We start from the raw sequence: 16,356 nt of genomic DNA, 5'->3' as shown, positions 1-16,356 counted from the left end.
CAGTACAGTTGCAGCACCATTAACTGCTTTGACCAGGCCCTCGCTTCACCCGGTTCGTCTTACACCTGCCGCCATCTCCTCCTTTCAAGATCTGTGTCATCGTTTCATCACCGCTTCCATCCTTCTCCGCCCAGACGCCAACCAACCTTTCGTTGTGGAGGTGGACGCGTCGGATGTGGGCGCCGGCGTCGTTCTCTCCCAACGAGGTCCAGACCAAAAACTGCACCCGTGTGGTTTCTTCTCCAAGAAATTCAACCCCACTCAGCAGCGATACGGGGTAGGGGACCGCGAACTGCTGGGCATAAAGTGGGCCTTGGAGGAATGGCGTCACTGGCTCCAGTAAGCCGTTCATCGTCTGGACCGACCATCAGAACCTCATCACCATCAGGAACCTAAGACAGCTAAATCCACGACAGGCACGGTGGGCTCTCTTTTTCGAACAGTACGACTTCCATTTGTCGTACCGCCTGGGGTCCAAAAACACCAAGGCCGAGACCTTCCCCGGGTGGATCCCGTGCCTGTCATCCCCTCTTTCAGGTTCATCGCACCTCTTCAGTGGAACATGGACACAAGGGTCCGCCAGGCACAGGCTGCAGAGGCCGGGCCGGCAGGCGTGCCGCCTGGACGACTCTACGTACCTCAGAGCGTGAGATCAGACGTCCTCCAATGGGGCCACTCCTCCTCGGTCGCCGGACACCAAGCGACCTGGAGGACCCTCTCATTCATCCGACGGGCGTTCTGGTGGCCATCAATGAGAAGGGACATCATTAAGCTCATTCAGGCATGCCCGGTTTGCGCCAGGGGCAAGGACACCAATCAGCCATCCTCGGGAGAGCTCCAACCACTTCCTGTTCCTCGACGGCCCTGGACGCACATCGCCCTGGACTTCATCACGGGCCTGCCGGTCTCCGAAGAGAAAGACACCATCCTCACCATTGTTGACCGGTTCTCCAAGGCTGTGCACCTGGTGGCCCTCACCGGACTCCCATCAGCCAAAACCACCGCTGAATTAACACTGGAACACGTAGTCCGCCTGCATGGGTTCCCCAAAGACATCGTCTCAGACAGGGGGCCCCAGTTCACCGCCCGGTTCTGGAAGGCCTTCTGCCGTCTGATCAATTCCACCAGAAGTCTGTCATCCAGATACCATCCTCAGACTAATGGTCAGACGGAACAGACCAACCAACAACTGGAGCGCTACCTAAGGTGTTTTGTAGCCGACCGCCAGCGCTCCTGGGCCCGCTACCTCACATGGGCAGAACTTTCTCACAACCTGCACGTCTCATCTGCCACCAATCTAAGCCCATTTGAGGTATGCTATGGTTTCCAACCTCCGATGTTTGCCCATCAAGAACCGGAGGTCGACGTATCATCGGCCCAACAGTTGGTCCGTAGGTGTCGACGGCTCTGGAACCAAGCCAACCTCGTGATCCAGAAGGCCAATCAGCAATACACCACTCAACACTGCCGTCGACACCCTCCGGGACGCTTGTACAGAGTAGGTGACAAGGTATGGTTATCCACAAAGAACCTTCACCTTCAAACAGAATCCAAGAAACTCTCACCTCGCTTCATAGGACCATACCGCATCACCCTAAGGATAAACCAGCTGCCTGCGGCGCTCCGGATCCACCCCGTTTTCCACACATCTCAACTCAAACCCTTCATCACCTCTCCAATGATTCCACCCACCCCCCTGCTCCTCCTCCCCGCATCATTGACGGTGGTCCCGCCTACACCATGCGTCGGATCCTTGATTCACGCCCTCGGGGCAGAGGCACCCAGTACCTGGTTGATTGGGAGGGCTACTGCCCCGAGGAACGATCTTGGATTCCGGCCCGGTTCATCCTCGACCCCGAACTCATTCGAGACTACCGTCGTTGGGTATCCTCCACCCCAGGACCATCAGGAGCCAGTCCTGGACAGGGGGGTACTGTCATGCACACTCAAGGGTGACGCGACCGGCACTAGGACCAGGAAGCATAAAAGGAGTAAACAAACCACAGTACAATGCTCAGTCATTGAGTTGCCTAATGTCGCCTCGGTTAGGTCATCAAACTGTGAGTACTCACTTTTTTGGCTTCGCTTTCTTGCTGAGTGTGTATTTATAGGACGCGGGTTAGATTATGTCTTTCCCTTGCTCCCCAATTCTTTGAGAGTCCTCAAACTAACTGCGTGATTATCCTGCCTATTCGTGTCACTCCGCGTTTGGGTTTACCAGTCACGCTACACAGGGCTAACCGCTAAAGCTACGTCTTCTGGTCACTTCAGGTTAGTTCTTGACAATTAGTCTAAAAAAAAAATTAATTAGACTATAAAAAATTGTTCTGCATCTATTTTTAGGCATGCCAGCTGCCACTTTTCATTTAGAAGTTTTTCAATACATATCTTATTGTGCTCACGTGATATCAAACATTTTTTGAACCTATGGAGGTTTTGAGCTGTACACACATGCATTCTCGCCTAAACAACTCTTAAAACTATACTTTGTCACACAATAAAAGTAATATTTCGAACAGGCTGCCATTTGAAGAAACCAAAGGATAGAGAATAAACCAGTTGTTGAGTCAAAATAACTCAACCAGGTGTTAAATTGTAAATGACTCACTACATCTCATTTGACCAAATATAAGCAGAACAACAATGTGTTTAAAGTACCTAAAATAACCCAGAATTTTGACCCAGCATAAACAACCCTACAGTGTGTTTACAGAAACAACACAGCATTGTTTAGAGTCTTTTAAGTTATTCTACTGTTCTATTTTAAAAGTCTATTTTGCAGTTATTTTTATACTTAAAGTTTGGTGTCTTTAAATGTAATTGTTTTAAATAACAGAGATACACTATATAACAGTTCATTCTTTGTACAAATGAACAAAGTCAGCTAGTGAACTTGATCATCTGTCTAAACATTCAACCAATGTGCCCTTTCAAAAGCTACACTCAATGCTGGGTGAAAATGCTATAGGAACATCTTTGTGTGTTGCCGGTTGTGAAGCATGTGTGTATAAAACACGGTTATATATTTCAACGTTTTTAACTCCGGATCCGAGCTGGTCGAGTGAGATCCTGAGGAAGAACAAAGGACGCGACGCTAAGCGGCGGCTCTGAGGGAAATGAGCCGGCGTCAGGAGCTGACTGAGAGCTTGGCACACCGCACACCTCTGCCTAGCATCCTGCTCGCCAGCGTCCAGTCACTGGAGAACAAGCTTGATGACCTCAGGGCCAGGATAAAGTTCCAGAGAGACATTCGGGACTGCAATCTCCTCTGCTTCACCGAGACATGGCTAAACCCAGTGGCGCCGGACTATCCCACCCAGCCGGCCGAGTTTTTCTCGGTTCACCGCATGGACAGGACACGGAACTTGGGGAAGTCAAGGGGAGGCGGCGTGTGTTTAACACTAGAAGCGCCGAGCAGCGGTCATTTGACCGCAAGGGGGTAAAAAGAAAAAAATACTTCACACTCGATCAATTTCCAGGACCCTCCTTTCATGACTTTTCCTAGTTCTGTGAGCTTAATCACCCTGTATGCTTAAATTTTTTAAATCGCACCAGTAAAAGCCAGTATAAAGCTATTTTGCTCTTATTTACGTGAAATCGCTGACAGCTGCGCGGCGGCATGACGTTTCCTGTCTTTTCCAACCTGCGATTCTCATTTCACTCAGCAGATGGCGCAAGGAATCGCGCATACTATTTATGCGTCATTCAGTGCGTATATGTAACTATCTCAGGTTTCATTCCATATATGCAGTTTATATATATATATATATATATATATATATATATATGCTTCCGTAAAATATCGACAATTCGCCATTCGTTCTGGCGTTGATAATCAGCGATATTTTATAAGGACATTTAGGGAATTTCGCTTTACTTAATTTTATAAGGTTTTGAGAAAATTAATTAGTTTGTTCGTTCTGTTAGAAGCTTCCGTGAAATTATCTTTAAAACAATATTGTTTTACATATTACATATGTAATGACCCCTCCTGAGGATATAAAGCCTCATTATTGAATGTAAATAAATCAGATCTACCACAGCAGATAATAAACTATGCTATGTCATAACCGAAGCAAACACCACTGAATGAGAACTAAATCAAAGATTTCGGTAACTACACTGAGTGTAACATCTGCATAGTGACACTAAACAGCTGAACAACTTCACTTTACCGTTTACCTCTGAGAAAGAAAAAAAGCTGTATGTTGTTTGTTTATATGTAGAATGTTTATAAAAGTACACGAAGTAGGCGCGCGCGCGCACAGACACACACACACCCCTCCCCTGAGCCCTCGGTCAACATCTAATGACCGTCGATATGCAAATGAGTCAAGACGTAGCCTAACGTGGTGTCGGAGAGGAAAGACTTTGAAGCAGTTTCAGTGTTTTTTTCAGTTACAACATGCACAGCGATGAGTCCACGTTGTTTCACTGGTTATGACATAGTGACACTAAACAGCTAAACAACTTCACTTTTCTGTTTACCTCTGAGAAAAAAAGCTGTATTTAGTTTGTTTATATTCAGAGTAACACCTTCCAACCACCACTCATAGTATATTGTTAGTTTTAATGATTTGGCTGAAACTAATTATCACTACATAAGTACCCCAACACCATTGATCATGAGTTTCAGCTGAAACTATAATTCTATACATGCAACAGAAAATGTAAATGCAGATTCCAAATGTATAAAGATACATGCTATATATATATATTCCGCTTCAGCGTGTTTCTTAATCTTTCCCTATATATCTATATATATATATATATATATATATATTCTATACATATATATATATATATATATATATATATATATATATATATATATATACTTAAAATATAAATAAATAATAAATATAATAATATATATATATATTATTATATATAATATATATAAAATATAATAATAAATAATAAATATAAATAAATAATAAATAAATAAAATCGACCCTGAAGTTTAGTTTAGCACACAAAAACTGAAAAGTCCTTTCTGGTAAATCAACTGCATATGTAGTTTATTCACAGCAATTCATTAATAAAATGAATATACATTGTACAGTACAAGGTAAACACGAGAAAGATTACAAAATAAAAAAACAAACAGTGTCTTCTTTATAAACAGCTTCTACTGTGCGTCAAGATGCTGAAATCTCTTGCATGTTGCCCCTATATTTGTGCTTCCATTTCAAGTGGAGAGATATTTGACCGACAGCTTAGAACAAAAGAACTGTAGGTGTGATCACAACCCCCTCCGAACGACCGTGCCATCAATCACTGACCACCTCAGAAGTTCCCTCCAATGTATGCTGATGTTTTGCAAGTATTTTTGCAAAACTATGGCACTCTCTTGAGAAGTTGGAATGTGTTATTGATTCATTTATTCTATACAAGGGCACTAACTACACAGACCAAACTGTTACCTTATTTTATTCTTATACTCATCACTGTGCTTGTTGTAACTGAAAAACGCCGCAACTGCTTCAGGGGAGGTGTGTGTGTGTGTGTGAGCGCGCGCGCGCGCTGCAGCCTGTGAATGAATACGCACAGCAGAGGGACAGAGACATGAGGGACATCTAATACCTTATTGTGTAGTGTCCCTTTTTCAGCGCATTTCTCTGCTACCGCAGATCAGTTTATCAACTTGTAATATATTAATTTTAGGAATATATTATCATTTGCAGACATTTAGTTGATGGGGCGCTGCCCCTCTTGCCCCTGAATAGAGCCAGCCTCGATTACACACACATACACATATATATATAGCATGCATCTTTATACATTTGGAATCTGCATCTACATTTTCTGTTGCATGTATAGAATTAGTTTCAGCTGAAACTCATGATCAATGGTGTTGGAGTACTTATGTAGTGATAATTAGTTTCAGCCAAATCATTAAAACTAACAATAGACTATGAGAGGTGGTTGGAAGGTGTTACTCTGAATATAAACAAACTAAATACAGCTTTTTTTCTCAGAGGTAAACGGAAAAGTGAAGTTGTTCAGCTGTTTAGTGTCACTATGTCATAACCAGTGAAACAACGTGGACTCATCGCTGTGCTTGTTGTAACTGAAAAAACGCTTTTTCTTCCTTCTTTCCAAAGTCTTTCCTCTCCGTGACCGCTGAAATCCGACACGACACCACGTTAGGCTACGTCTTGACTCATTTGCATATCGACGGTCATTAGATGTTGACCGAGGGCTCAGGGGAGGTGTGTGTGTGTGTGTGTGCGCGCGCGCCTACTTCGTGTACTTTTATAAACATTCTACATATAAACAAACAAAATACAGCTTTTTTTCTCAGAGGTAAACGGGAAAGTGAAGGTGTTCAGCTGTTTAGTGTCACTATGCAGATGTTACACTCGGTGTAGTTACCGAAATCTTTGATTTAGTTCTCATTCAGTGGCCACACATCACTTTTACATTTCCCTCGCTTTTATTACATGAACATAAGCAGGGAAACATCCCGCAGGTTTATAATACACTGCGGCCAAGTAAACCGAATAGGCGCGTGGTCCGTTGCCTAGCAACACTGAACGAAACGAGACATATTCGTTGTGTTTGCTTCGGTTATGACATAGCATAGTTTATTATCTGCTGTAGTAGATCTGATTTATTCAAATTTAATATTGTTTTAGCGATAATTTCACGGAAGCGAGTTCAGAACTAAATCGCTGCTCCGAGACGTTCAGAAGCTTGAAATAGAATGAACAAACTAATAACATTTTCTCCATACGATATAAAATTAAGTAGAGCTTTCCTTTTTGTTACAGTACGAAGCCCCTAGATGGACAAAGGAGGAGAAAAAACGGCAGAAAAAAGTCAAAAACTTTGGGTTATAATTCCAAACATGACTTGTTTTTTCCCTCTTCCTTTGTCCCCTTAGAGACTCTGTAGTAGGTTTTCTCAGTTGAATATGAAAAAAAGATACCGCTTATTATCAACGCGGGAATGAATGGCGCATTGTCTAAGTGCAAGTTGATCTTGGAGCTAAACTATTTGCTTTGGGTGAAAGCGCCATCTAGCGATCATTGTGTGTCAGCAGCAGCTTCCCATTTAAAACAATAGGCGGTCAAATGACCGCTGAACCGCGCTTTTAGTAGGTGACACTGGCGCGGCGCTTCTAGTGTTAATGGTGAACAGCAGCTGGTGCAACAGTGCGAGTGTTGTTCCTCTTACACGCTCCTGCACACCCAACCTGGAACTACTGTCCATTACAGATGTGGCCCATAAGACTGCACGTGTTTTCCCGTGAGATGCCGCAATTTAACGCCGGTGTGCCGCGACTTGCCGTAAGCAACATTTTGGAATTTAAATAAATGTATTGTCCTTCACTAAATATCCGCCAGATGGCGCATGGAAGGACTTTATTTAAAAGCCAGACCAAGTACGACAGAAAATTGTGTGTAATTAGTTAGCCTAAAACAATATTGTCTCCAATGCTAAAGCAAACATAAATTTACTTTTGTTTTACATTAGATCTTTTATGATAAATGTGTGTATATGTGCTTTATAGTATTTTCACAATGATGAAATGAGATGCCCAAATTTGTGCCTTAAAAGTTTCTTACATACAGTAGTTTTTTGTAATGTCTCAGGAACAAAACAATGAAAGACATGGCAATGCCTCGGTTTAAATGGTCTTGAAATTAATTTAATTTCCTGATAGTAGGCGATCTGATAGTGTAAACTATGCGAATGTCCTAATTTGTGAGCATCTTATTTAAAACGTAAAAATGTGTCGCCATCATGAATGAACAAAATATTATATATATATATATATATATATATATATACATTGATCATATTAAGTAAATATTCACAAAGTGCTTTGGGCTTTTTAGAATAATAATAAGCATGCTTTTAGCTGTTTGTGTCCAGCATTGAATTATTATTTCATCCATTACTTGACCAGGGCTGGAAATTATGGCTGAAATGTGATTGTCGATTTATGACTGAAATTATTCGGTCATATGGGAATTTAAGACTGACGTAACTCGTACTTTCACTTTACAAAAGGCAGCATTTTTATTAAAAGGCTGATAATGTAGACGCGTGTTGTACAGCATATACAACGCGACAGCGCGCTCAGTTATTGTCATCCCTTTTCTCACCATGGGGTAGATCAGACTTCATAAGTACTTTGAGTGTAATTCACAAATTTACTGAATATATTATGTTTTTATGTATATACAGTATGTGTTTGTATGTGAATACATTATATAAGTACGTGTTTGTGCGCGCGTCTCATATGTGACATTCATATAAAATGCAATTCATGCTGTGTATGTTGTTAAGGTATTTGTGGATATGTATGTAACAACGCGGCTTGCGCGAGGGGCAGAGCCGCGCATAAACTGTTCATAATGGGCCGGGTCGTTTTACCGAGACACTCCGTGTGATCATTCGGTCGCACCAGTAAAAGGTGTCAGGGCCAAAGACAAAGCCCGCTTGAACATAATGCAGTAACTCTATTTATTTGAACACGGTAAAGGTGCTAATGTTTCGTACATTCCTTTATTCGTCCTTTCTGTTTGTGCTTAGGTTTCACTGTTTTCCATATACTGTACATACAACGTTTGGACAACGATGTTCCGGAAGCGATATTAAATTAGGAGAATTTTGTTAAACACAATTTTGTTTCAATAAAGTTTTATTAAATATAGAATTTTTTTATGTTTTGCTGGCGAAATTCATTTTAGGCAGAGACGTCTGCTCGGTCTTGTTAAATAGTTTTAAACCCCTTATTTCTGCAAATTCCCCCATCAGCAACAAACGGTTTGATAACTTCACACTTGCGATTGTACTTTTAAAATGTAACCTACGTATCTACAGAATAAGAATATTTAACTACTTCAGTAGTGAATGAGAAATTTGGTCGGTCTAGCTTTTAGATAAGGTTCGTATTTGATATAATTTTATTATTTAATTAAGTATCTTATTGTAAATATGATTCTTATCCTCTATATTCTTGTCGAGTATAGTCCTTTAGAGCAAGCACTGTGTCAGAAGATTCTGCGGAATCGCTTTTCACCTTTCTGTAGATGTGAATTTATCAAACTGTGTGCGCTGTTGCCAAATACTGTAGGGGGTTTAGATGAATTAACAAGACAGAGCGGATGTTTATGCCTAAAATAGATAGGTTTAAATAGATAGATTAATGATAGCAATTAAATCAGACTTAATAGTTGGATCTTATACTTTTCTTTTTATTTACTGTATGGACAGTCACATTATGCTTTCTCTATGTTATTTATCTCTCTATATATTCTCTAATTATGACTTGAATAAATCGCCTCACATCGGAGCGCGCTGGCGTGTTGGAAAAGCCAACGTTTACTGTATCTATCGAGTAGCCTATATAAGTGCAAGTCGCTGGTTTATACACGCCGATAAATGAATTTAAGATGGATTTTAAAGCATATTTTTTAGGCCTAAATATTCGTTTTAATTAATGGCCAGGTGTATTACGAAGTTGTTCTCTGCACGCTGTATCTGCATGGAGAGATTGTGTGTGTGTGCACGGAGAGTTTGTGTGTGTGTGCACGGAGAGTTTGTGTGTGTGTTTGTGACGTTATCTTCTCCTTCATACATGCTTCCAACCAACCAACCAACCCTGGCCTCCAAACTCAGAAGTTAAGTGTCAAAGCCGATAACTGCTCCTCTGATCTGCTGGTTACGGCGGGGCGCCGACTGCTGATCAGCGTATAGTAACCTGTACAAGCCAAGCTCCTCCCCAAACACAGTGTAAGATAACTATTTACACTAACCATTAAAATGTTTAGAATTTAATTAAACACAAATATATAAATTAGACTTTCTTTATACATAATATTTTTATTATACTGTATATAAACTCATGCTAGGGTACTTTTACTACGCTGAAGTACCATTTAAAGCTATTTATTCATTTCTTTTTTATTTGCTTACTGTACTTTCTTACTTAATTACTTACTAACTAGAGAACGCTTTAGTAAAGAGCTCTAAAACAACGGTAATACGAATGTCAATGGATTATTACAGAACGTGCGAGTTGACGCCCATGCACCAATCACTAACCATTAAAATGTTGTATTTGAATTAAAATGGCACTTATATATTTGTGTTTAACTAAATTCTTAAAGCGTCATGTTCACCCATGGGTTTACTGCATAAACACTGTTTTTTGCATTGAGTTTAATCATGCAGCACTTTTAGTATTTATAGCAAAAGCAACCCAACAGTGTGATCAAAGTACCCGAAATAACACTGAATTTATAGCACAACCCAACGATATTTAAAGCACATAAACACAATAAAACAATATTGCATGGGTGCGTTGTAACAAAGTATCATCATAGGAGGAGAGAAGAGAATGAAGAATAAATACATATCAGTATTTACAGTTTAAGCTCGACACGTTTATGAGCTCCGTCGCTTGCTGTCAATGGGCGCCTAAGAGAGAGAACACGTTTTCGGCTTCAGTAGACACACAATACTTCAGACTGAAACACGACTGCCCCCTACAGGTAATGAAGGGCATTTTCACAGCTTGGGATCCCATTTCTCGAAACATGCGTTTTTAATGGCCAGATCTGTATTAGTGTGTCCTTAAGCCTGTGTTTCGCCACATGGCTTAGGCTATGTGTCTTTAAGCCTGTGTTTCGCCATAGGGCGTATGCTTGGTGTAACAGGTATTGGAGCCTGTCTGTGTCCCTAAGCCTGTGTCTTGCCAGAGAGCCCATGTTTCACCCTATGTTTGAGTACTGTTTGGGTTTGTTGTTTCTTTGTTTGTTTTGTGTCATTATTTTTTATATCCTGTGACTGCCCTTATTAAAAGACTCTTTTTGTTTACAAAACCCCTCTGCGTTTATGCCTGCTCTTTCCGCCCACAGTGACAACATCCGCCATTACACCCCGATCACGACAGTTGTCTTATTTTGTCGTTGAAATTTTAAATAGTTTTCTCACTTGTAATCATTAATGCTCATTTTATACATAACCTAAAATAAACCTACCTAAACCAGGGGAAATGTCCCTGAAAGATGAGTGTAATCACATGTCAAGAAAAACTCAGGTTATCAAAACCAATCAAGGTAAAAAATCACGGGACTAGCTAGTTAGGCTAAGGGTTTTGTCACCCGCTCGATCAGATCAGTTTAAAATGGTTAGCTGGTATAACCATAGCAAGAAACAGTACTGCTAAAGCATGTCAGCAAATTTTGACAATGAAAGAAGAAAAGTAACTGTAAAGTTAAGAATGTAGGGATAAAAAAGAGAAAGGCAAGATTCAGATGTTAGCCATGCTCATATTGAAGTGCATAAACTGTCATCTTGAATAAGCAGGGATAGTGCAATATCTCTCTCTCTCTCTCTCTCTCTCTCTGCGCATGCGCTGGGTGTGAGAAAGCGCGTGGAAGACTGTTTGGCGTCTTGCCAGATTTTCAGAAAAAACTTTCCGTTTTCTTTAACCCCCATTTCTTTATTTATTTATTTATTTATTTTTTATGTATTTATTTCCCATTAATCATTATTTAGCGAATGCGTTTTAAAAGACATTTAGTTTAAAACTTTATAGTAAGAGAGAGAGCGGGGCACCATGGCCTCTGAGGCCGGTGGGGAAAGTTTGTCTCTCCGTAATGGTGTCAGGTGTGTCACGGACAATGGGGTACTGGTGGAGGAGGTACTGTTAGCGGTGGGAGAGCAGGTCGGGTGCGACAACATCTACTCAGCCTCCCGGATGAACAAAGCGGTGGTGGTGTTTGTGAAAAAGACGAGCCTCGTGAGTGCGCTGATTAAGAGCGGAATAACCGTGAGAGGATCTGCGGTCCAGGTCACCCCTCTGTCGGCCCCCGCGACAAGAGTGGTGATCTCTAATGTGCCTCCGTTTATACAGGACGAGGTGATCATGAGGAAGCTGGCCCGATTCGGGAGGTTCGTCAGCCCCATGAGAGCCATCCCGCTCGGGTGTAAGAGCTCCAGCGTAAGACACGTCCTGTCCTTCAGGAGACAGGTCCTGATGGTTTTAAACAACCAGGAAGGAACACTGAATGTAAACTTTAATTGCAAAGCGGGGGACAGCAGCTACACCGTCTTCGCCACCACAGAGCCGCTGAGGTGCTTTGAGTGCGGGGACATTGGACACAAGAGGCTGAGCTGTCCACACGGAGCCGCGACTCGGCCCGGAAACAGCAGCAGCAGCGCGGGGACAGTCAGCCGGAAAACACCAAGGAGTCCGAGTCCGCCGCGGGCCTCAGCGACACACCTGAGCCAGCACTCATGGAGGTCAGTCATACACACACCGCCACCACAGAGACACACACCGCACCCGGCGATGACCCGAACATCGCCACTACTGTACACAGCGAGAGTAAACATCCCGACCCGTGTACAGTAGTCAGCACTGACCATGCCCCCAATGCTGACCACGCCCCCAACACCAGCACCGGAGAGGCACAGGAACCTCAAACCTGCACACCAACACCAAAAGAAAAAACCTCAATAAAACCAAGGAGAAAAAGAGACGAGACGACCATCACTGAACAGAGCAGCAAACGGAAAACCCGCAGCCAAACACTGAACACAACAACACAGGACACAGAAGAAGCAGGATGCAGCACCGCACACACACACACAGAACCACAAGGAGACACAGAGGAACAAATAAACCAATTCTTACAGTTAACCGAAAAAGAAAAAAGACAAGTGATCAATAAACTATTCCCGGGAGACAAAAAAAATAAAAATAAAAATCTCACATCAGCAAACAGGACAAATTACACGTAAATAAACCAGACTATGAAAACATAACAGTGCGACACAAAATTTTAAAAGACGTTGGATTTGTTGGTGGGGTGGAGGGTCACGGGGTTTTCCTTAAAAAAAAAAAAAAAAAAACCCGAATGTACATATGTTAATACTTTGTGTATGTATGTGTGTGCGTATGTGTATGTAAGTATGTATGTACACGTAATTGTATGTGTGTGTGTGTGTGTATGTATGTGTGTATATGTATATATATATTTGTATATATAATTGTAAAACAGTAAATTTATCAATTTGTTATAATAAAGTGAGTTAAAATCTCTCTCTCTCTCTTTCTCTCTCTCTCTCTGTCATTTGTATCTGTACATATGGATGCATGAGTGTATGTGAATGATTGTATGTGAATCGTTAACATTATATTTACTTAAGTAACTTTTGAAAAAAAAATACTTCTATGAGTACTTTTTCCTGCACCATACTTTTTACTTTTACTTGAGTAACTTCATGAAGAAGAAACGTTACTCTTACATTCGGCTACACTCGACTTGTTACTTTTCCAACCATTTATTGGACACATTAGATATTTTTTGTTTTTGCCAGAGAAATGCAGCTGGTTGATGTACCACGTGACTGTTTCACCAATCAGATGTAGCAACAATAATCATAAATCCGTTGGACCAATCAGCCGCAAAACCAATAACCGCATGGAGTCAAATGGCCACACAGAAGGCAGGGGTCGGGGGAGGGTTGTCTTCAGCAATGGTAGACAGTGAAGCAAACATGTCGCGGTTAGTTTAGCGGTTTTATTTAATGTTGCAATCTTAACATTTAATTAGAAAATAAAGCTAGATGCTTAAAAATATAAGTTTCTTACATTTGTTCTGCTGGACACAGTTCATGGTAAAGTGAAGCCTCTTGTACATGTTCTAATGTTATTTGTTATCTGCTGAGGCATTTGCAGGGCAACTGAACATACAGTATATCTATCTTACACAGGAAATAGTTTACACTGTTCAAACATCCATGTGTTACCTACAGTAGGTATTTATTTCAAAAGCTTTATATTGTTTTATATTGAGATTGGGACATTTGTATTTCTTATTCCTTAATTTGATATTTTGTACAGATATTTCATTTTTTTTCGTTTATTTTATTAATTTTATTGATTTTATCTGCTTACATACTTTCTAAAAAAAAATAATCAGACATTGTGATGAAACAGTTACTCAGTACTTGAGGAGGCTTTTCACCGAATACTTACTTGGGTGATATTTCAGATTACTACTTTTTACTTCTAGTTGAGTTTTACTGCACCATACTTTTTATTTTGAAGTACAGATACTTTTACTTAGTAGATTTTTTGGCTACTCTACCCACCTCTGTTCAGAAGTAACACTCCTGTACTTTAGCACCATATGAACAGTCAACAAAGAACAGAAAGGACAAAGACAGGCTTTCATATACAGGCAAAGATGAGTTGAAACAACAGTAGAGTGTTTATGTTGAGACTGACTTTATTGATAGAAATCTTTACAGATTTTAATATTCTTTTGAAAAAGAAATCAAATCAAATAATCAATAAGGATATCAATAAGGATTATTGAAAGATAATAATTGAACCAATTCTTTAAGCCAAGCTAACAAAGAAAACATTTTTGATTTGAATAATGTAATAGGTGAGATTCATTATATTAAATTTTCATTACATTTTTAGAATAAACTTTGCAGATTTTGAGGCCCCACCGAGGTTTTTGGCTGATTCAGTCACAGTTACATCTCCAGCAGTGTAAGTGACACCTTTGTAGGTTCCACTGGTTTTAAATTCCAGCACACCACCATTATGGCATGTAATCTTGACTTTGCCCTTAAAAGGGAGATCAACTAGAGCCTGGCCAAGTGTGATGTCCACATCCACGGTTTTACCTGGAAGGACTTTAACAAGAAATGAGTAAAGCTCCATTCTCTCTTCACTCATCTCTGAAGGATATGCACCATCAACACCAAGTTTGAAATCATAGTTTGATTTTTTCTTTGTAATCAGTGGGATTTCTGCGTTCACTTCCAGAGTGTATGTCAACTCCAATTTTCCAGTAACTGACCAGGAGGATTTCTGCGTTATTTTTTGGGAGGTTTCAACTTTGTATTCTTGAGTTAGAGAAGTATCATTGTGGTAGGTCATGGATTTGATTTTCCTGACATTTACTTTGGGTATCACTTCCTTAAGTGTAGGATACTCAACATCTGTAAGCTTAGTAGACTTGATCGGGTTAATGAATATGAAGCCGAAGCAATCAATATCTGAACCTGAACGCCCTGTGATTCCCATGCAGATCCCAGAAGCAACATCAACTGGAACTTCTTGGTTCAACCCTTCACTTCTCTGCTTTACATAGAACTCCCTGGAGTGAGTTGTCTTGAATTTGATGGCACCCAGACGTGTTCCCCTTGAATTTGCCCATAGTGAAAGGGAGGTGAAATGCTCTCCATCTTCAAATATAAACTCTTTAACATCCCCAGCAGGTACACCAAACTGCTTGGACTGGCCATCAGTAAGGCAGACCTTTATGGCCTTCACTTGCCAGTCACCGAGCCACACGCAGATCTTTTGCAATGTGGATCCATTTTCAGTGCCATTAAAATTAAAGGGGTTTCCTCCATTCGCACCAACTGCAACTACATCTGCCAGGGCTGACATTATCTTGAGCTTAACCTTCAAAAAGAGAAGAGACAATTAGTTGTATTAAGGTCATTTTTAATAATTATTGTTTTTTAAAATAAATAATCAAAAGCTACTGTCAATATTATTTTATGATTCAGATCATAAAGTGTTTTCAGCTGACTGTTTATTTAATTAATTTATTCTTAGTAATGGCCAATCTGTTCTTTTGGAATAAAACCAAGTCATTTATTCTTAATATACGCAAATGCTTTACATAAAGTTAATTAACCTTAACTAAAATGAACAAATTACTTGTAACTTCTATCTCACACCACTACAAGGTAGATAGTACAAAAGTACCAATATATATTTTGGGTAGACCAGTATGGCCATCTTTAAACAAAATGGCTGCAGCAAAATTATGTCATTGCACAATTTGCGCCATAAATGAGACCCAAGTTGTGATTCTAATCTATTCTTATTGGTAACCATAATTTTAACATCTCCTGCACCTAATCAACGTAAACTTAACATAAAATAATGATAGAAAACATAAAAGAATGAATAGATTGCAATAAAGTGCTACTGTATTTAACTAAATACATTTCCTTGTAAACAACTTATACAGGTTTTTTTTTCCATTTATTTATTTTGGATTAATAAATCGATTTGACAAATTAACGTATTCACACATAAGAATTTTTGGCAATAAACCTTGATATTCCACCATGTGCTGGCAATGGCAGGGAAGAAAGCAAATATTGCATGGAAGTTGACATATTTATGTAATTTCCATGATTAATCTCCTAGACACGTCAGTGCAGCCCTATACTTGGGTTATTTGAAGCTGTTGTGCTCTTTCTATCCTGTCTGGTCAGCATCCTCACAAACCTCTGCCTAATTTTATTGATTTCTTTCATGAACATTGTAACCAATTACATAAACAGTAC

The 16,356-nt window shown here is 40.4% G+C and overlaps 1 protein-coding gene across 1 annotated transcript; it reads right to left on the bottom strand.

Moving 5' to 3' along the window:
* Nucleotides 1-14,449: 14,449 nt before the first annotated feature.
* LOC128520212 (aerolysin-like protein) lies at nt 14,450-15,451 on the bottom strand. Its single transcript, XM_053494338.1, has one exon. The coding sequence runs from the start codon at nt 15,440-15,442 to the stop codon at nt 14,450-14,452; it is 993 nt and encodes a 330-aa protein (XP_053350313.1). The 5' UTR covers nt 15,443-15,451.
* Between the last annotated feature and the right edge of the window lie 905 nt (nt 15,452-16,356).

This window comes from Clarias gariepinus, chromosome 1 (assembly GCF_024256425.1).
Source record: "Clarias gariepinus isolate MV-2021 ecotype Netherlands chromosome 1, CGAR_prim_01v2, whole genome shotgun sequence".
Taxonomy (NCBI): domain Eukaryota; kingdom Metazoa; phylum Chordata; class Actinopteri; order Siluriformes; family Clariidae; genus Clarias; species Clarias gariepinus.
Note: the sequence above shows the minus strand (reverse complement) of the source record. Positions and strands in the feature narration are given on the sequence as shown.

What these genes read in the sequence shown, in the direction of transcription:
- LOC128520212 (XM_053494338.1), bottom strand. Translation starts at nt 15,442, where the DNA reads ATGTCAGCCCTGGCAGATGTAGTTGCAGTTGGTGCGAATGGAGGAAAC.